The sequence below is a fragment of the Musca autumnalis genome, unplaced genomic scaffold (genome assembly GCF_047663935.1).
Source record: "Musca autumnalis isolate F117 unplaced genomic scaffold, ASM4766393v1 scaffold_2, whole genome shotgun sequence".
Lineage (NCBI taxonomy): Eukaryota > Metazoa > Arthropoda > Insecta > Diptera > Muscidae > Musca > Musca autumnalis.
This window is the reverse complement of record NW_027411755.1, coordinates 209,644,476-209,666,528: the sequence shown is the minus strand read 5'-3', so window position 1 is coordinate 209,666,528 and position 22,053 is coordinate 209,644,476. Positions and strand designations below refer to the sequence as shown.

General features: G+C 35.6%; 1 protein-coding gene across 2 annotated transcripts in view; it reads right to left on the bottom strand.

Moving 5' to 3' along the window:
* Positions 1 to 22,053, bottom strand: part of LOC141395201 (serine/threonine-protein kinase MARK1) — a 344,095-nt gene that overhangs the window by 15,218 nt on the left and 306,824 nt on the right. For both annotated transcript variants that reach the window (XR_012410568.1, XM_073970735.1), the window contains exons 5-9: positions 20,937 to 21,036; positions 20,437 to 20,548; positions 11,535 to 11,691; positions 10,994 to 11,102; positions 69 to 311 (exon numbers count right to left, since the gene is read on the bottom strand). Coding sequence is in view for 1 of the 2 variants with exons in the window: in XM_073970735.1 (XP_073826836.1) it covers positions 69 to 311; positions 10,994 to 11,102; positions 11,535 to 11,691; positions 20,437 to 20,492 (565 nt within the window). In the remaining variant the exon portion in view is untranslated. The remainder of the gene's footprint in view (positions 1 to 68; positions 312 to 10,993; positions 11,103 to 11,534; positions 11,692 to 20,436; positions 20,549 to 20,936; positions 21,037 to 22,053) is intronic.

The following is a 22,053-nucleotide window of genomic DNA, read 5'->3' as shown; positions in this document are numbered from 1 at the left end:
AAGGAAATATTGGTTATATTTGCTTGAAAGTATCGGATGTACAGTTAACATTTGAAATCACTACTTACGTATTAGTCTTATACATGGCAGACTTAGTTGACCCGGCAAGAGATAGTCACCCTTGAGTATGGCTGCCTTCAGTCCTGGTATTGTGGGTGCTCGAAATGGCATATTACCCACCACCATGAAATACAGTAGTATCCCCAGGGCCCACACATCCACTGGCGCTCCAATATAATGATCATCAGAAAATAATTCCGGTGCCGCATAAGGTGGTGATCCACAAAATGTATCAAGTTTTTGATTGGGTCCTGAAAAATAGATGCACAATATTTTATAATTTAATATGACTGATAAATAAGTTTAAAAATCCAAGCCTATTGTTTGCAATGTCCATAAAAATATGAATAAATAAATGCGTGTATAAAACATAAATAAAAATATAATAATACTAAAAATAAAAATATGGAAATATACAAATATAAAGATATTAAAATATAAAAGTAAAAAAAATCAAATATAAAAAATTTAAAAACATAAAAAACTAACTTGTTATGCCCTCCACCACAAGTGGTATTAAAGTAAAATGGAACAATTACTTTCCTTTCGTTTATGAAAAGGACTTAATACCACTGTGGAGCAGGATTGGGAAGAATGGACTGCTTGTGAATACTCCGGATATATGCGAGAGTTTGAATGTTGGGGTTGATGACTTAAATCGCTATTTTGTAAGTAACCAGTTAGAGAATCCGTCGCCTGTATCTTCTTTTTTAATACACCGTGATGATGGGGAGTTTAATTTTCGCACTATAACGTTGGATGAATTATATGCTGCTTTTATCAAAATTAAATCCAATGCAACTGGCATCGACGGGTTCCCCCTAAAATTTTTTAAATTGGTTCTACCTCACTTAGGGCATACATTTCTCCATATTGTAAATTCAATAATTACGATTTCTGTTTTTCCATCGCAGTGGAAAATTTCTAAAATAACTCCAATCAAAAAAAAGGAAAATAGCATTTCTCTGGAGAACTTACGTCCCATTTCCGTTCTTCCCATACTTGCAAAAGTGATGGAGCATGTTTTGAAAAATCAATTACTCAAGTATGTTGAAATCAACAAACTATTAAGCGACTTTCAGTGTTGTTTTCGCTCTAATTCGAGTACAGGACACCTCCTCTTGGGAGTAACTGACTCAGTCAGGAAAAATTTCAACAATCGTTTACTTTCTGTATTAGTTTCGATGGACCTTGAGAAAGCATTTGACAGAGTTGACCATTCAATACTAATTAGTAAACTGCGTAGTATTTTTAGTTTTCAAAGTACTGCATGTCGTCTAATTTCATCGTATTTGTTCGATAGAAAACAATGCGTTTGTGTCAAGGATTCTACCTCAAATATTTTGTCAGTAAAAAGTGGAGTTCCCCAACGTTCGGTGCTTGGGCTAGTTTTTTTCTCTATTTATTAATGACATTGCGGGTAGCATAGGAGACTTTTGTTCAGTTTATATGTTTGCAGATGATGTTCAACATCTTTTTACAGGAGAAGTTTCGAATATGGATGTTTTGCAATCTTAAATTGATTATACTCTGTCACTGGTCAGTAATTGGATGGTTAGAAATAATTTGCGGGTAAATACTTTAAAAACTAAAGCCCTTTATTTTTCTTCTCACTCTAATGTTTTGGATTTGAGGTATGAAGGAGTGCCAATACAGGTCGTGGATAGTATGGAGATTCTCAGAGTTATTGTTGATAATAAACTAACTTTTGCTTCGCAAGTTGATAGAGTTGTTTCTCGCACCAATATGGCATTGAGAATACTTTATAATTGTGATCTTGTTCTTCCTCAGCATATGAAACATAAATTGGCCAATGCGCTTGTACTGTCCAATATTTTATATTGTCTGGAAGTCTACTCTGAATCGAACGCTCAAACTATGAGGAGGATTCAAAAAGCTGTTAATAGTGCTGTTAGGTATGTTTATTCTGTGAACCTATCTTCACATATCGACACCTCCAAATAATAGTATGCTAAGTCTAAAAAGTGAGTTTTGCAGGAGAAGCTCTCAAAGTTTGGAAATTTTTTTGAACTTCAGTACTATGCTAAGTCAATATTTGTTTATAACTTCTGTTCGGATTGTCCGATCATTACCAAAATTTGACAGAATTTAAGTTAAAGGACTTTCGACACCTCCAAATAATAGTTTGCTAATTCTGAAAAGCGAGTTTTGCAAGACAAGCTCTAAAAGTTTGGAAATTTCTTTGACCTTCAGTACTATGCTAAGTAAATATTTGTTAATAACTTCTGTTCGGATTGTCCGATCATTACCAAAATTTGACAGAATTTAAGTTAAAGGACGTTAAATATAAAAATGTAAAGAACTTGAAAACATGCTAAGTCGACTTAGCATACTATTATTTGGAGGCGTCGATATATCGTCTTTCACTGAAAGTTTCTTAGGCTGCCCTTTCAAAAAATTTGTTGATCTTAGATGTCTTTTGATGTTTTACAAAGTGTACAGGTCGCGATGTCCATTGTTTATAGTTGAGAATTTCAGTTTGTCACGCTCAACCAGGAAAACAAGTGTAATATTACCGCGGTTCATATGGACAGATCTTTTATTGTTAGAGTGTCTCGTTTATATAATATACTCCCAAGTCACTTAAAACGTTTCAATTTAACACCACGTTCGTTTCAATATAAGCTAATTGCTTCCTTCCGAACTGATAATCATTAAATTCAAGCGTGTTTTATACTATTGAAATGGCTTATAAATGCTTCCAGTATTTTTCAATTTGAATTTTTCAGCTTGCTTTATTGCGTTAAATAGAAATTTAGCATTTGAGAGTAGTCCCTCTTTCAGAACAATGATTTAATGTACAGTTCTATAATGTTATTGTACATAATTTTTTTAATTCAGTTTAAATTAATTTAATGAAATGGTTTATAAATGATTCTAGCATTTTCTAATATTTCAGCTTGCATTTTTTAATTAATATAGATTTAGTTACTTTCCCCCTTAATGGGCATTTGAGAGTAGTCCCTCTGTCAGAAGTTAAGATTTAATGTACATTTCTATAATGTTGTTTTTATAATTGTAAGTTAAACCTTTTGTAAGTCTTAGGGTTATTTTAGTTTTTTTTTTCAATAATATAATTATTACTAGCTGACCCGGTCCGCGTTGCTGCCCCGTTTTTGAGGTCCCGGTATAAACATTTACAACTACAACTTTTTTCTACAACGGATTTCTACTACCAACACAACAACTAATGATGTAGACCACAATACCAATGTCATGTTTACCAATGGTCAAAACAGCTGTGGGGGAGGTCAGCCGAGACCACTTCTTCCAGTTATACTATGAGAATTTGCATTGAAAGCTGTTATTTCGATATTTTGAAGAACTTTGGCTGATTTCCCAATCGATTGTTTTGGAATTTTGGTCAAGTGCCATTTCAAATTATCGGAATTTTACTGTGAAAATTGTGAAGTTGACCGCAATGTCTAACTTATTGAAGCCAGTGTTTATATCGCTTTTAAAGACACGCGTACAAACATTAAGGATATTATCTGCAATTATACATTTTTGAAAAAAAAAAATTGTGGACCGCGATATTTCACTTCCGCGATGACCATTCAGGGTCAGGGCAATAATTACCATAGCATTGCAAACAATTTTTAAACAACAGGTTGAAAAATATCTTCGATTTCACGTTTTATTCAAAAAAATTGTGTGGGAGGTACTCTGGTCACTCCACTGACCACTATAAAAAGTAGTTAAAAACCTATTCTCAGACCTACAAATTCCATATACAAAATTTCATCAAATTCTGTCCAGCCGTTTCGGAGGAGTTCAAAGCCGAGCACCGTGACAGGAGAATTTTATATATATACTAGCTGACCCGGCCCGCGTTGCTCGCCCGTTTTTGAGGTCCCGGTATAAACATTTACAACTACAACTTTTTTCTACAACGGATTTCTACTACCAACTAATGATGTAGACCACAATTACCAATGTCATGTTTACCAATAATAATATCTGAAATTTCACGTTTTGGTCAAAACAGCTGTGGGGGAGGTCACCCGAGACCACTACTTCCCGTTATACTATGAGAATTTGCATTGAAAGCTGTTATTTCGATATTTTGAAGAACTTTGGCTGATTTCCCAATCGATTGTTTTGGAATTTTGGTCAAGTGCCATTTCAAATTATCGGAATTTTACTGTGAAAATTGTGAAGTTGACCGCAATGTCTAACTTATTGAAGCCAGTTTTTATAGCGCTTTTAAAGACACGCGTACTAACTATACGAATATTATCTGCAATTATTCATTTTTGAGAAAAAAAATTGTGGACCGCGATATTTCACTTCCGCGATGATCATTCAGGGTCAGGGTAATAATTACCATAGCATTGCAAACAATTTTTAAACAATAGGTTGAAAAATACCTTCGATTTCACGTTTTGTTAAAAAATTTTGTGTGGGAGGTACCCTGGTCACTCCATTGACCACTATAAAAAGTAGTTAAAAACCTATTCTCAGACCTACAAACTCCACATACAAAATTTCATCAAATTCGGTCCAGCCGTTTCGGAGGAGTTCAAAGCCGAACACCGTGACAGGAGAATTTTATATATATATAGATATAAATTATAATCTGAAGAATATTGTGTTAGTTTATTGGCTCATAGTCTTTTTAATACAAAATAAAGCGCAAATTAAATTAAATGAAATTTCAGCAATTTCGGTAAAATAGCGATATTATTAATACGGAAATTCGGGAGGTACCGTTGTATAGGGGCTATATCAAAACGTCGATCTATACCGACAAATTTCTGGCGTAAAGTTTTTAGACTAAAAAGTAAAGAAGACTAAATACCAAATTTACGATATTTCAGTAGGATAATGTGGTTAAAACCTGAAAAATACCGTAAATCGCGAGGTACGCTTCTGTGGGGGATATAGGAAGACGTGGACCTATACTGATAATTCTTTTCTGCAACATTTTATAAACTAATGAAAGACTAAATAACAAATTTTAGTCATTTCGGTGGGATATTAAGGTCACATCCTTCACAATTATGAAAATCGCGAGTACCGTTCTATGGGGGCTATATCGAAACGTGGACCTTTACCGACGAAATTCAGTCGGAAAGGGTTTTACTTCCAACGTAGAGTAAATACCAAATCTCAGCCACTTCTGTTTGTTGTTGTGGCCACAACCTTAAAAAAAAAGGAAAATCGGAAGGCGTGGACCTATTCCGACAAATTTCATATGGAAAGTTTTATAACTCAAATGAGGACTAAATACCAAATTTCAGCAATATCGGAGAAATATTGAGGCCACAACCTTCAAAATGCCGGAAATCGGGAGGTACCGTTCTTTGGGGCTATATGAAGGCGTGGACCCATATCAACAAAATTCTGGAGGAAAATTTTATATTCCCAACGAAGGCTAAGTACCAAATTTCAGCCATTTCGGTGTGATAACGAAGCTAAAACCTTCTATGGGGGCTCTTTTAAGGCGTGCGCCTGTACCAAAAAAATTCTGTGGGAAAGCTTTATTACCCGAACGAAGACTAAATACGAAATTTCAGCCATTTCAATGGATTATTGTGGCCATAACCTTCAAAATATCGAAAATCGGGAGGTACCGTTCTATGGGGGCTATATGAACCTGTACCGACAAATTTCTGGGGGAAAGTTCCGTACCCCCAACGAAGAATTAATACCAAATTTCAGCCATTTCGAAGTAATATTGAGACCACAACCTTCAAAATACCGAAAATCGGGAGGTACAGGTCTGTGGGGGCTATATGAAGGCGTGGACCCATACCAACAAAATTCTGGGGAAAGTTTTATACCACCAACGAACACTTAATACTAAATTTCAGACATTTCGGTGTGATAATGAAGCTAAAAACCTCAAAATACCGAAAATCGGGTGGTACCGTTCTATGGGGGCTATATCAAAACGTGGACCGATGTAGCCCATTTGCAATACCAAACAACCTAGGAGTAATATAAACTTCTATACCAAATTTCAAAGCTCTATCTTAAAAATTGCGAGCTGTATCCTTTTTTTCAACAGACTGACGGACGGATATGGTTATATGGACTTAGATTTTTACCCTGATCAAGAATATATATACTTTATAGGGTCTCCGATGAATATTTCGATGTGCTACAAACGGAATGACAAATTTAATTGCACCCTCCATATTATGGTGGAGGGTATAACGAACGCCGGATAAAACGAACAAATGTTGTTTATCCTACCCCCTATTCTTGTTTTACCTATTTTGTTCATTTTAACCCAATGAGCGCAGTTAAAACGAAAACACGATTATAACGAACTAACATGTTAATCTCCCAAGAGATTTTTGTAAACATTAATATGTTAAACATATTGTTTAACGAAGAGGTCCTTATAAACATTGTATTTTTAAAACGACCAAATAAATCGTGTAAACTTGACCCCTATTAAAACGTATTACAGCTATAACTAACGACCATTCTGCCCATATTACTTTAAAGAGAATGTATTTTTAGTTCAAAGCGGATGCTTTTTTGTTTTTTATATTTCCGTCACCAAACCAAAAATTAATAAAAATATATTTCTCTGGCAAGGAGGCCACCTACAAAAAAGGGATATTACTCAGAAAAACGCAAAAAATCGCAACTTGGTATAGTTGATTCAAAACCCTTTTCTGAATATACTCCTGGTGCCAGAAATTCAGACAAATTCAGACAATTTTGTAAAAGTCTAAAATATAAAACTATAATTTTTTAAAAAATCTTTTCTTAGGTTGTATCCTATATCCCGAAGTAACAAACATTTTAAAGAAAATTATATCTTTAAACAGAAAGTACACACTGCCACTGCATACTGAATATCATAAATAAGCATTTGGTTATTACCAAACTCTTACAAATTACACTGTGCCACAAATTGGAACTCAAGGTCTGTGCGGTGGAAAATTCCTTCTGGAGATGAAAGCCCTTAGAGGGTATATTAAGAACCCAAAAGGAAATTTTACCCATAGGTCAAGATTCTGAGATATCGCGCGATGATTTTTTTGAATTTTCGCCTATGATGCTTGAGAAAATAGCTTTATATCTCTGTTTGCCGTTATTGTAGCTTCGTTTTGAGATTACACGTCTTCAGTCAAATCGAATGGCGAATCTTTTTGTAGCCCAGCCAGACAGACAGGCGGACAATGCCAAATCGACTCCAAGTTGTCTGAAACGGATTTCGTCCAAACATACTTGGGGCCTAAAACCATTATTTCGATGAGACTATGTCCGTACGAAAGTGTATATACACTCGTGAACATAAATGATGAGGGTATAAAAATAAAAATCATAAACAGGACAATATAATTATAAAAACTTAAAAAAATTAAAATATATAAAAAGATAAATATGAAATAAAATTATGAATGCCATATTCATACCAGCATTTGAATCACGTTATTAGCTCTCATAATTACGTACACGAATTAACCCGTTCATACGACATGGTACACAATTCATAGCAATATGATTCATATTTTCATACCTTTTATTTACTGGTTTTAAAGAAAATTTCAACCAAAAGACGAGTAAAATTAATTTATATGAACTGAAAAAATATTTGTCCTTCTTTCAGATATCTATTTAATATTAAATTATATTATTTTTTTTTCAAGTTTTCTATTTTTATACCCTCAGCCTTTAGGCTAAAGAGGGTATTTACACTTTGATACGACCAAAAATGTGTCTCATAGAAATAATGGTTTTAGAGCCCAAGTATGTTTGTACGATATCCGTTTCAGACAATTTTGAGTAGATCTAGCAATGTCCGTACGTCTGTCTGTCTGGCAGGCTGGTGCGCACGATAACTCTCGAACGGATCAATCGATTCGGTTCAAATTTTGGGTATCGAAATATTTTGTCCAGATTCGATTTAAGTTCGAAGATGGGCCATATAGGTCCACTCCTTCAGGTACCTCCCCCACAAATGTTCAAAAATTGTCGCAAAACTTGTGCGCACGATAACTCTTGTAGGGAATAACCGATTTGGTCCATACTTTGCACATCGGGTAATTTCTACCAAACTTAGATGAGGTTCCAATATGGACTCAATCGGTCCACTCCTTCGGGTACCTCCCACACAAAATTTCGGAAAAGTTCAGTTTAGGACCTGGTCTCGAAACGCTTCGATTTTTGTTTACGCAAGTTGTATTTGCTGTCCTCTATACGATGCTGTAAGTTTCATTAGGGGCAAGTCCATATTTCCTGAGAAAATAGCCTGAAAGTTACAAAAAACCCTATGACACCGTGTGTAGTGGTTGGAGCGCAAGATAACTCTCGAACGGACAAACCGATTCGGTTCAAATTTTGGTTTCGTAATATTTTACCCAAACTTAGTTTAAGTTCGAAGATGGGCTATATCGGTCTACTCCTTCCGGTTCCTCCCCCACAAAAGTTAGAAAATGTTCGGAAAATTAGTGCGCACCATAACTCTTGAAAGGAGTAACCGATTTTGTCCATACTTTGCCCATCGTGAAATGTGTATCAGACTTAAATAAGGTTTCTATATGGACTCAATCGGTCCACTCCTTCGGGTACCTCCCATACAAAATTTCGGAAAAGTTCAGTTTAGGGCCATCTCTCGAATCGCTTTGGTTTTTGTTTTAGCAACTTGTATTCACTGCCCTCCATACGACGGTACAAGTTTCATCAGGGGCAAGTCCATACTTCCTGAGAAAATAGCCTGAAAGTTGCAAAAAACCCCTATGACACCATGTGAGGTGGTTGGAGCGCAAGATAACTCTCGAACGAATCTGCCGATTTGGTCAAAAATTTGGCGTTAGTAATATTTTGTTCAAACATAGTTTAAGTTTGAAGATAAGCCATATCGGTCCACTCCTTCAGGTACCTACCCCACAAAAGTTCAAAAATGTTCGGAAAAATTGTTCGTACGGTAACTCTTGAAGGTAGTGGCCGAATTGGTCTATACTTTACACATCCTAATATATCTACCAGATGTAGATCAGGTTCAAATATGGACTATATTTGTCCACTCCATCCGGTACCTCCCACACAAAATTTCGGATAAGTTCACTTTAAGACCTGATATCGAATCACTTTGATTTTTGTTGAAGCAACTTGCATTCGCTGCCTCAATTACGACGGCAAAAGTTTTTTTAGGGGCAAGTCCATACTTCTTGAGCAAACAGCCCGAAGAGTGTAAAACCCCCCTATGGCACCATATGTTGTGGCTGGAGATCCACTTCCATAACGGTCAATGTCGATCCATTCCTTTTAGTATCTCCTCGGCAAAACTTTTGATATTTAATCCTAATCAACATTTTTGTCGGTTCAAACGCCCACAATTTTTGAAACCCCTAAATACATACGTATTTTGGGAAAAAATTGTTTCAATATACAGGCTGAGGGTATATCTCTGTCGGCAAAGCCGACTGATACTTTTTTACTTGTTTCTCACAACTTTGGTGGTTTCAGTATATTTTTTAATTTTTTATTTTCAAAATTAACGAGGGAGAGAGACCTGCCAGAACATCTTTTTGGTATACAGACTTTCTGGCAGGCATTTCATTTTTATTTCTAGATTTGTACGCGAATTTTAAACGATGGACAAGAAATACAACTGCACTGAAAGAGACGACAAAAATTGCTATGATTTGAGTATATACTAGTCGTTAAACCGTTTACATTCCATTTGCGTTTTGCAGTTTTTCTTAAAATATGTGGGTTTTTAATAAATTTTTAAATTTTGTATTCTTCCTGTCATAATTAATTTATTTCGATAAATTCTCTCATTTGTTAGAGATGGGATATATTTTATCGTCGTTCGGAGAGTTATTTATATTGAAAAATGTACAAAAATCGTTGTTCGTTCTCAAAATGTTGTATGGGGAATGAAACATAAATATAACATAAATATAACATAAATATATAAAAATTGTTTAAATTTAAAGTATAAAAAAAATAAAATTATGAATATAAAAACATAAAAAGCAGAAATAGAAATAGACAAGTATAAAAATAAGAATATCAAATAAGTATTTCAGGTGACGATATATAAAGACATTGAAATTTTAATTTTTAAAGTATAAAAAATTTAAACAGATAAAAATTTAAATAATAAATAAAGGGATAAAAAATAAAAATCTTAAAATTGAAAATATTAAAATATAAGAAAATAAATATGTAAATAAAAGTAAAATTAAAAATTATAAAAAAGAAATCTAGAAAATTTAAATATAAAACTAAAGAGATAAATAATAAAATGTGAGAAAAAATATATGTAAACAAATTAAAAAAATAAAACTATTAAACCTTAAAATTATTAAAGAATATAAAAACACATTTTTAAGCTGTTTATTTGTGTGTGATAAACAAACGAAGCTTTTGATTTTCCTCATATATTAGAAAACCAACAAAAGAATACAAACGAAAACGTCTAAAAAACGATGGTAACAGAATCAAATTTTTGAGCTGATTTTTTGTTGTCAGTCACAGAATTACACGGAAAACGCTTGCTTATGATGGGAAATTGATTTAGAGATTTTTTAGATGCAAATATCATTATTCCAAAAATTTTCGTTGGCATAATCAGTGAAAACTATTCAAAACATGTTCAAAACAAACCTAGTGAAAACACTGATATGTAATGCTTTTCGGAATCAGACCAATTCTCTTTATTTTTTACCAAATTTTAAACGAATGCGTTTGAGTATGAATTACTCGTCTCAAACGATTTATTTCATATAAACAAGCTGTAAGAACTCATATTCAAGTATCACGCTCCGACTTCATCAATTTATTCTATCAGCTTTCGCTATTAGAAATAAAAAACAAGGCCCACAAATTCACAAAATAATCAAAAGGAAAAAATACTTACACACACCCAAATAGGGGTCATTAACCTATTAGCTAAAGCAATAAACTCAAATTACAACAAAATACGACATGTACTCACCATTAAGTAATTGTGTGCTAAAACCAAAGTCAGCCAACTTTAGACGATCCTCTGACAGAAGCAGAACATTTTCGGCCTTTATGTCACGATGAACAAAACCCAAACTGTGCTGTTGGTGTTAAAAGTTAAGATGTTGTTGATGTTTTGGGTTATTTACCGCCATAGAAAAATATATTTTGTTATTTGTCGTTGTTGTTGTTGTGTTGGATGACCATAAAAACAATGAAAAAGAGAGAATACAAACAAATTAATGAAAACTGAAAAGTATGTGTAATAATGTAACATTTTTTGTACTTGTTGTACCACAACAACAAAGGGCAATTACAGATGGACGTGTAAGTAATAATTTTTTTCTCACATACATACATACAAACATTGACACTTTTAAATGACAAAAGTTGTTTCGTATAATAACCTCTGGAAGCACGTGTTATTATAAATATTTCAGTTTGTACATACATATATGGCTTTGCACACACACGCACACTCCATTTAGTTGTCTAACATAAATACAAACTCGGATAAATAATTTCCAACTTACCATATGTTTCACAGCCAATAACAGTTGTTTGAATAGGGGAGCTGCATGTATTTCTCGTAATGGACCACCTTGGGTAATATGATTGTATAATTCACCACCACGTATCCATTCGGTGACTAGATAGACACGACCCAGCGTTTCAACTACCTCAAAAAGCCTATCCAGAGTGTGTAGCAAATATTAAAATTCACACAGTCAGATATCCACATCGACAGCAAAATGTTTTTTACATGAAATGGCAAGAACAGCGGAAAAACATTCGTATAAATAAATTAGTAAGGAAAACACGTGCTTACATTTGTTTCATTGGTATTAGAAGAGGTACGTTCAAAAATTAGGGAAGAAAGGGGTTTATTGGTCGGAGAATTATATTGAGTCTGTTGATGGTGTGTATGATAAACGCTGTATAAATAATAAGTATACGACAGTAATGTTTTTTTGGCGACTTTTGGGAAGTATGCAAAGTATTACATCTGACATCCCACGTTTAAAGAAGCCTTTATGCAAAAATGGATCATGAGGGTTAAGGGGTCTTCCACATGATCAGAAGCTTTTTTATACCCTACACCACACTGTGGTAAGGGGTATTATGTCTTTGTGCGTTTGTATGTAACATGGAAAAGGAAACGAAATAGACCCATAGTTCCTTTAGAGGATATACATATACATATAATCACTTTCTGAGTCGATTTATGCATGTCCGTCCGTCCGTCTGTCGTCTGTCCATGTATTTTTGTTCGCAACGTACAGGTCGCTTTTTATGTCCGATTCAGCTGAAAATTGGGAAATATAATTTTTTTAGCCATAGGAATAACGCTATTGCTTTTGGTGAAAATCGGTTCAGATTTGGATATAGCTCTCATATATATTTTCGACCGATTTGACGTATTTGCTGCACCAAACACTCTATATATGTATCTGAATTCGGCCTAAAAATAAATGTGCCAAATTTGATTTTAATCGGTTTAGATTTGGATATAGCTCCCATATATATTTTCGGCCGATTTGACGTATTTGCGGCATCAAACACGCTATATACGTCCGATTTTGATGAAGTTTGGAATGTGTGACTGAACTCGGTCTAAAATAAGAGTGCCAAATTATATCGAAATCGGTTCAGATTTGGGTATATATTTTTGTCCGATTCCAGGTATTTGCTGCACCAAACACGCTACATATGTTTGATTTCGATGAAATATAGAATGTGTAACTGAATTCGGTCTGAAAATAAATGTGCCAAATTACATCGAAATCGGTTCAGATTTGGATATAGCTCCCATATATATTTTCGGCCGATTTTACGTATTTTCTGCACTAAACACGCTATATAGGTCTGATTTTCATGAAAATTGGAATATGTAACTGAACTCGGTCTAGAAATAAGTGTGTCAAATTACATCGAAATCGGTTCAAATTTGGATATAGCTCCCATATATATTTTCGGACGATTTGACGTATTTGCGGCACCAAACACGCTATATACGTCCGATTTTGATGAAATTTGGGATGTGTGACTGAATTCGGTTTAGAAATAAGTATGCCAAATTATATCGAAATAGATTCAGATTTGGATATAGCTCCCATATATATTTTCGCCCACCAAACACCCAATATTTGTCCAATTTTGATGAAATTTGGAATGTAATAAGTGTACCGTATTATATAGAAATCAGTTCAAATTGATATATATCTCCTATATACATATGTATATATTACATATTCACAGTGGTTTAGGCCCCGCCCGAGTATGATCCTTTCCTTACTAGTTTGTAAATGAACCGAACATTTTATACCTTCCAACATGAAATACATATTTTCCTTCCTTTCCACAATTTTAAGTGTAGATATTTTGTGACCACGGAAACTCAAATGCATATAAGGTCCAAAAATGTATCAACTATTTTTCTCCGATCGGACGCCACCTTTATATTGGGGCTATAAAAAGTGTGTCCCTATGTTGACAAATTTGTGGTGGAGCAATTTTGTGACAACTAGGAACCTTAAATGCCAAATTACAGATAGTTCGGTTAACACATGTAGCTAAACTCCTGACAATTCACAATTTTTTGGGTGGAGAAGTTTTGTGATCACTTTGAACGTCAAATGCCAAATAAAATGTAGTTCGGTTAAAAAGTTGTTAAAATTCTCAAAATACCTAAAATCGGGAGGTACCGTTGTATGGTGGAGAGGCGTTGTAAATGCTAGGAACCTTAAATGGCAAATTACGGCAAGTTGGATACAAATTGTGGCTAAATCCTCCAAATAACGAAAATTGGGAGGTACCGGTATACCAAAACATAGACCTATGTTGACAATTTTTGGTGGAGAAGATTTGTGATAACTGGGAGCCTCAAATGTCAAATAACAGGTAGTTCGGCCAAAAAGTAGTTAAAATACCTATACGTAGCAGGTACCGTTAAGTGTGGGTATACCAAGACATGGACCTATGTCGACATTTTCGGTGGAGATGTTTTGTGACCTCTGGGAACCTTAAATGTTAAATTGCAGGTAGTTCAGTCCAAAAATATACCTAAAATCCTCGAAATACCGATCATCGGGAGGTACCGTTATATGGGGGCTATACCAAAACATGGACTTATGTTGACATTTTTTGGAGGTGATGTTTGGTGACCGTTGGAAACATCAAATTTTAAATTGCAGACAGTTCGGTCCAAAAATATAGCTCAAATCCTCCAAATACCGATAATCGGGAGGTACCGTTATATGGGGACTATGCCGAGACATGGACCTATGTTGGCAATTTTTGGTGGAGATGTTTTGTTATCTCTGGGAACCTCAAACGTCAAATTACAGGTAGTTCAATCAAAAAATTTTGCTAAAACACTCTAAATATCGAAAATCGGGAGGTATCGTTATATGGGGGCTATATCGAAACGTGGACCTATGTAGAACATTTTTGGAAGAGTAGTTTTGTGACAACTTGGAATCGCAAACATCAATCGTTCGGTCAACAAATTTAGCTAAAATCCTCAAAATTCCGAAAATCGGGAGGTACGCTATATAGGGGCAATACCAAAACATGGATCTATATTGACAATTTTTGGTGGAGATGTTTTGTTGTCTCTAAGAACCTCAAAGGTCAAATTAGGATAGTTCGATAAAAAATTTTGCAAAAACACTCAATATATCGAAAATCGGGAGGTACCGTTTTATGGGGACTATACCAAAACATGGACCTATGTTGACATGTTTGTGAAGATGTGTTTTGAAGTTTGGGAACCTCAAATGTTAAATTACATGTAGTTCAATCAACACATTTAGCTTAAACCCTCAAAATTCCGAAAATCGGGAGTTACGCTCTATGGGGCTATACCAAAGCATGGACCTGTGTTGTAAATTTTTGTGGAGATATTTTGTTATCTCTGGGAACCTCAAACGTCAAATTACAGGTCGTTCGATCAAAAAATGCTGCTTATATCCTCAAAATATCGATAATCGGGATGTACCGTTATATGGGGTCTATGTCTCGACCTATGTTGAACAATTTTGGAAGAGTAGTTTTGTGACAACTGGGAACCTTAAACGTCGAGTTACAGGTAGTTCGTCAAAAAATTATATTCGCAACATCATGTAAATTGTAAATTGCAGTGGTTGCTCCTCGGCAGGAAGGGATCTAATGCGACGTAGTACTCTTCCCGTCGCCCTGTCACTCCCGGTGTTCTTGACAAATTGTCCATTAGTATAACTTGTGGGGAGATGGTCTGATCCAAGAGAAACGATGCGTTGCCACATGACGTTATTTTTCAGGTCAGGTGACACGATGGTTATGGTATTGGCGTCATCATTGACCATGCAAAACGTACAGCTATCAGCCTTCTCAGCCAGCACTATACACCTCTGGTCATTTCCGAGGGCCGAATGCCATAATTCATGATGCCTGACTGCTACCCCATACATAGGGAGATAGGTCTGTATTGAACTTCTGGTGCGATCCTTCCTCAATACGTTGTCACCATCACAATGTTGTTCAGCATAGTTTCCTGCACCGCCTCGACCATGATATTCTTCCGACTTATGAAATCCTCTATTTTCTAGATATTACCTCTGAGTTCATTGCAAATAAATTGCAATAAGGATCACTTTTGAGAGATTGAAATCTATACGGCTTGTGTGCGGCCGTTGTTACGGGGGACTGTGTTCACGCAGCATGCAGGAACATAGTCCTAGGATGGACCAAAAATAATCCGAAGAAGGCATGCTGCTCCCAACACAGAAAAACGATACAAATACGAACATGGTTACACTGAGGTGGCAGCCGCTGTCCGGAACACGTGTGTTGTGTGGTTCCGTGTACAAGAGAACCCGATGCTGTGGGATTGCTGGAATCGGAGTCGAGCCAAAAATACCTATACTCCGAAACCCTGCAGGAAACCCAATCAGGTACTTCAAGGAATTTAGCAATATTTTTTTGTAATTTGACATTTGAGGTTCTTAGTGGTCACAAACAATTCGGCACCAAAAAGTTACCAACATAGGTGCATATTTTTGCATAGCCTCCATATAAAGGTATCTTCGGATTTTTAATATTTTGAAGCTTTTGGATGCATTTTTTGTCCGAATTAGTTGTGATTTGACATTTGAGGTTCCAAGTGGTCAAGTATGTTTGGACGAAATCAATTTCAGACAATTTGGAGTCGATTTTGCAATGTCCGCCTGTCTGTATGGCTGGCTGGAGAGCGCGTTTACTCTCGAACTTATAAACCGATTTGATCCATAAATTGACCTTCGTCATATTTTGTCCAAACTTAGCTTAAGTTTGAAGATGTGTCGTATCGGTCCACTCCTTCAGATACCTCCCCCACAAAAGTTAAATTAATTACACTGGTCAACAGGACTTTTGTTTCAACCGAAGTTGCAGTTGTTTCTAGATGAAATCGGCGAGTTATTTTCAAATCCGGTCCCGGTTTTTCTCCATCAGCTCTTGTTTTTGAGATATAGCTCAAAATCGGGTTTTACGTGTTTAACCCAGACTTTCGTTATTTTCGGATACAAACAAATATTTTTTGTGGGTTTTTCGACAATAATATATTAAGGAGATGTTGTACGCTCGATACAAATCGTTTTTGAAATAGTTATGGTGAGTATATATCAAAAAAATAGAAAATATACGACGGACCTTGTAAAAATTGCATATTTTGAGTATTTTAAGCTGTAATTACGTCATCGGGGGAAGTCATAGGATCTTCATATGGTACTCCGGATATGCTTAGGGTGTCTACTATATAATCCAGTATTCAAATGTATAATATACAGTTCATAGCCCCCATGATTAGCCCATAACCTAAAAATCGCCATGAAGACTGCTAAAGGGAAATAATTTACCAGTGATATAATTACCACATAAGCCATTTACTTTTCAATGGCAGTCTTCATGATGATTTTTAGGTTATGGCCGAATCATGGGCGCTATGAACTTTATATTATATATTTAAATACTGGACTATATAGTAGACACCCTAAGCATATCCGCATTGCCATATGAAGATCCTATGACTTCCCCCAATGACGTAATTACAGCTTAAAGTACTCAAAATAAGCAATTTTTACAAGGTCCGTCGTATATTTTCTATATTTTTTTGATATGTACTCACCATAACTATTTCAAAAACGATTTGTATCGAGCGTACAACATCTCCTTAATATATTAATGTCGAAAAACCCACAAAAAATATTTGTTTGAATCCGAAAATAACGAAAGTCTGGGTTAAACTCGTAAAAACCGATTTTGAGCTATATCTCAAAAACAAGAGCTGATGGAGAAAAACCGGGACCGGATTTGAAAATAACTCGCCGATTTCATCTAGAAACAACTGCAACTTCGTCTGAAACATTCAACTTTTTCAATTTTGTTGAGCAGTGTTATCCATACTTTGCACATCGTAATATTTCTACGAAATCAAGTTCGAATTTCGCAAATTGTCGGAAAAGTTCAATTTAAGACCGCCTCTCGAATCTCTTTGTTATACCCTCCACCGGTCGGTATAGGTCCACGCCTTCGTACCAGTACCTCCCTATTTTCGGTATTGTGGTGGTTGTGGCCACAATAATCCACCGAAATTACTGAAAATTAATATTTGGTCTTGAATTTGAATTGGGGTATTAAACGTTCCGTATGAAATTTGTCGGTATAGATCCACGCCATCATATAGCCCTCATAGAACGTACCTCCCGATTTTCGGTGTTTTGAAGGTTGTGGCCTCAATATTCCTTAGAAATGGATGAAATTTCGTATTAAGTCTTCATTTGGCATATTAAACGTTCCCCCAAAAACTTGTCGGTACAGGTGCACGTCTTGGTATAGCCTCCATAGAACGGTACTACCCTATTTCCGGCATTTTGAAGGTTGTGGCCTCAATATTGACAGAAATGGCTAAAATTTTGTATTTGGTCTTTATTTGGGGTATTAAACGTTCCATATGAAATTTGTCGGTATAGGTTCACGCTTTCATATAGCCCCCACCATGGAATGGTACCACCCGATTTTCGCCATCTTGAAGTTTTAGCCTCATTATCTCACCGAAATGGCTGAAATTTGGTATTTAGTCTACGTTGGAGGTAAACAACTTTCTCCCAGAAATTTGTCGGTATAGATCCACGTCTTCGTATAGCCCCCATAGAAAAGTCCCTCCCGATTTTCGGTATTTTGGAGGTTGTGGCCACAGCAACCCATCGAAATGGCTAAAATTTGGCATTTAGTCTTTGTTGGAGGTAAAAGCCATTCTGACTGAAATTCGTCGGTATAGGTCCATGTTTCGATGTAGCCCCCATAGAACGGTACCTCCCGATTTCCGTAATTCTGAAGGTTGTGACGTCAATATCCCACCGAAAGACTGAAATTTTTTATTTAGTCTTCCATGGGGTTATAAAAAATTCCAGAAGAGAATTATCAGTATAGGTCCGCGGGTTCCTATATTCCCCATAGAAGAGTAATTCTTGATTTTTGTTATTTGGAAGGTTTTACCGAAATATCGGAAATTTGGTATTTAGTCTTCTTTGAGTCTAAAAACATTCCGCCAGAAATTTGTAGTTATAGATCGTTTTGATATAGCTCCCATGGAACGGTAGCTCCCAAATGTCTGTATTTTGATGGTTAGCCACATTGTTTTACCGAACTTGCTGAAATTTGGTACTCAGTCTTCTTCTTTATAAACGAAAGGAAACTAATTTTTCCATTTTACTTCAATACAACTTGTGGTGAAGTTCGGCCTACCCGAACTTATCGGCGTTGTTACTTGTTTTATAACAAATTGTTTTCGCTGTCCCCATGTCCCCATTACGACGTTACAAGGTTTTTCATGCTCCATGTGTAGTGGCTGGAGCGCACGATAATTCTCGAACGGATCAGCTGATTCGGCTTTCGTAATATTTTGTCGAAACTTAGTCTAAGTTCGAAGATGGGCACTATCGGTCCAAAACTTCCGGCACCTTCCCCCAAAAGTTCAAAAATATCTGTTAAATGGTACGCGCTATATCTGTTGTACTGAGCACCCGATTTGGTCCAAACTTTGAATTTTCTAATATTTTGACCAAATGTAGTTTAATTTCGAAAAAGTTTCATATCGGTCTTCTCCCAAAAAGTTCAACATTTATGTTTAAGTGATGTTTGGCATTTTATTCCCATTCTATTACTTGTGGTCCTGTTAACAGCGATATTATGTTTTTCATGGGCAAGACCATGTTTTCTGATATGGTGACCCAAAACCTCTAATTTGTACGGTGACCAGCTGAAATGACTGGAGGGTGCGTTGAAAAAAATTACTCCCAAAATAAGATGCACTTCCAAAATGGACCATTCCGATGCATTCCTCCACGTACCTCCTCCGCAACACTTTTGAGCTTGATTCAAATTATATACTTTTGTCGGCAAGTTCGTACGTTCAAAACGGGCCACAAAATCTAAAAACCTGCTATAGGGTTAATTACACTGTGAACCGAAATTTTGGGGCGGAGATAATTCCATTTGAGAAAGCCCTTGGTGAGTATATTAAGAATGACGGAGGATAGATCCGCCGTGAGTCGAACTTCCGAGTTATGGCGTGATGAAGTTTCTGCTGAAGAGCCTGTAAGGCATCTGAAATTAGCGTTATATCTTCGTTGACTGTTGTTTTAGCTTATTTATGAGATGACATGTCTTCAGTCAAATCAAATAAGAATTATTTTCGTAGAGCATTTCGACCTTCTAACTCGCTTCCTTCAATGTCCTTTTCGTACTTTAAGAGTCCACAATATGACATTTTTCAGCTTCGAAAAGTTCTGCAAAAATGTCGCTCAGAAAATTGTAGGTACGACTCTCATAGACAACTAATCGATTTTATCGAGTTTTCATAGTCCTGTTGTGTATTCGATTTGAATGAAGACATGTCAATTCATAGATAAGCTAAAACAACAGTTAACAAAGATATATCGCTAATTTCAGATGCCTTACAAGCTCTTCAGCAGAAACTTCATCACGCCATAACTCGGAAGTTCGACTTACGGCGGATCTGTCCTTCGGGATTCTTAATATACACACTAAGGGTTTTTGTCCCCAAAAAGGAATTACTCTGCCCCAAATTTTCACCTCAATTTTATGTCACAGTGTTATTAGGGGTTGATCTGTCCATATATGTAAGTTTCCATTCTCACAGGCTGAGGATATATCTCTGTCGGAAAAGCCGACTGATACTTTTTTATATGTATGTTTTTTTATTTCCCCAATTAAACAGGATTAAGATCTGAGGACTTTTGAAATTGCCAAATATCCTTCTTAAAACCATGTTGGTCTAAATTCTCTTCAAATTTTGAATAGATACTTAAAACTTAGAAACTATGTTTAAATGACCAAAACAAAAAGCACATTTCAAAGTCCTTATAAACAGTTCACACAATTTCATTCACTTACCTTAAAATATTAGGATGATGAACACATTCAAGTGTGGCAATTTCACTTGAAAGCATACGCAATGCCTTGGCATCCAGACCAGCTCGGTCAACTACTTTGATGGCAACTTTGTCTACGTGGTTGTTTGTTGGTCGAACAAAGTTTTCCATGCAGCAAGGTTTCCCCGAAGAAGAAGAAGAAGAAGCAGAATGCATTGTCATCAATAACAAATGGACGTACGCAAATAATTCAGCAACAGAATGACCAATGGTTTTTTTCGTTGGCCAACCACAAAAAAAAGAAAAGAGAGAATGGAAAAGTGATAAATAAATAACACATGAAAATAATTTCATTTCAAAGTCATATTTCATTGAACACAGTAAACAACAACAACAATAGTTTCAGTTTTTAATTAAACTAAAAGCCATCCATGGCTGTTGTGCGTATTGGTTGTAGTTATTTTTCAAATTATTAATGTATGATTGTGCCAATTTTGGTGGTTGGTTGGCATTATGGCTTACCTCGTGTTAGCTGGTGTACAGCTAATTTGACTTTGGAAAAATTGCCACGTCCTATATCGCCACAAAATCTGTAGAGACCAATGCGTCGGCCAACAGTTACCTGAAAAGCAAAAGTGGTGGAAAATTTTCTAATTAAAAATTTAATTAAATTATTTAGATGATGTGAAGTGAAATTTTGGTTATGTTTGGAAATGCAGATGTGGATATGTTTCAATTATGAACACATGAATATTTATATTACACTGCGTGGGGAGGTAAAGATTTTATTTTAGTAGAATTGAAAATTAGTTGCTAAGTAGAATTTCGTTACAAGCCTCATTATTGTTACTACTTAAATGTAATGCCTATTAGTTTTGCTGCAGAACCCAAACATTCGATATTACTGCTAAACCTAAATAACGACGGTACGTACACAAATATTTCACCAACCTACCACAACAACGCTCTCTGAGCGTCCGTATTACCCAAATACGTTGAGTCCAAAAACACATTTAAAACACCAAATCCGCGACCAAAACTTATTTAAATGTTTTCATTCGTAAAATAAATAATTTTCCTTTGCAATGAATTGTATTTCATGTTTTGTTGGGCTTTTGTTTTTAAAATACAAAACACACACACATACAAAAAACAAGTAAGAACGGCGTTAAGTTCGGCCGGGCCGAACTTGTTATACCCTCCACCACAAGTTGTATTGAAGTAAAATGGAATAATTAGTTTCCTTTCGTGTATGAAGAAGACTTAATATTAAATTTCAGCAATTTCGGCAAAACAATGTGAGGCACCATTATTTGGGGCTATTTCAAAACGTCGATCTATACCGACAAATTTCTGACGAAAAGTTTTTAGGCTCAAAGAAGACTAAATACCAAATTTCCTATATTTCGGTAAGAGAATGTGGCTAAAACTAAAAAAATACCGAAAATCAAGAAGTAAGCTTCTCTGGGGATATAGGAAAACGTGTACCTATACTGATAATACTCTTCTGGAATATTTAATAACTCTTGGAAGACGAAATAACGAATTTCAGCCATTTCGGTTGGATATTGACGTCACAATCTTCAGTATTACGAAAATCCGGATGGGGGCTATATCGAAACGTGGACTTATATCGACG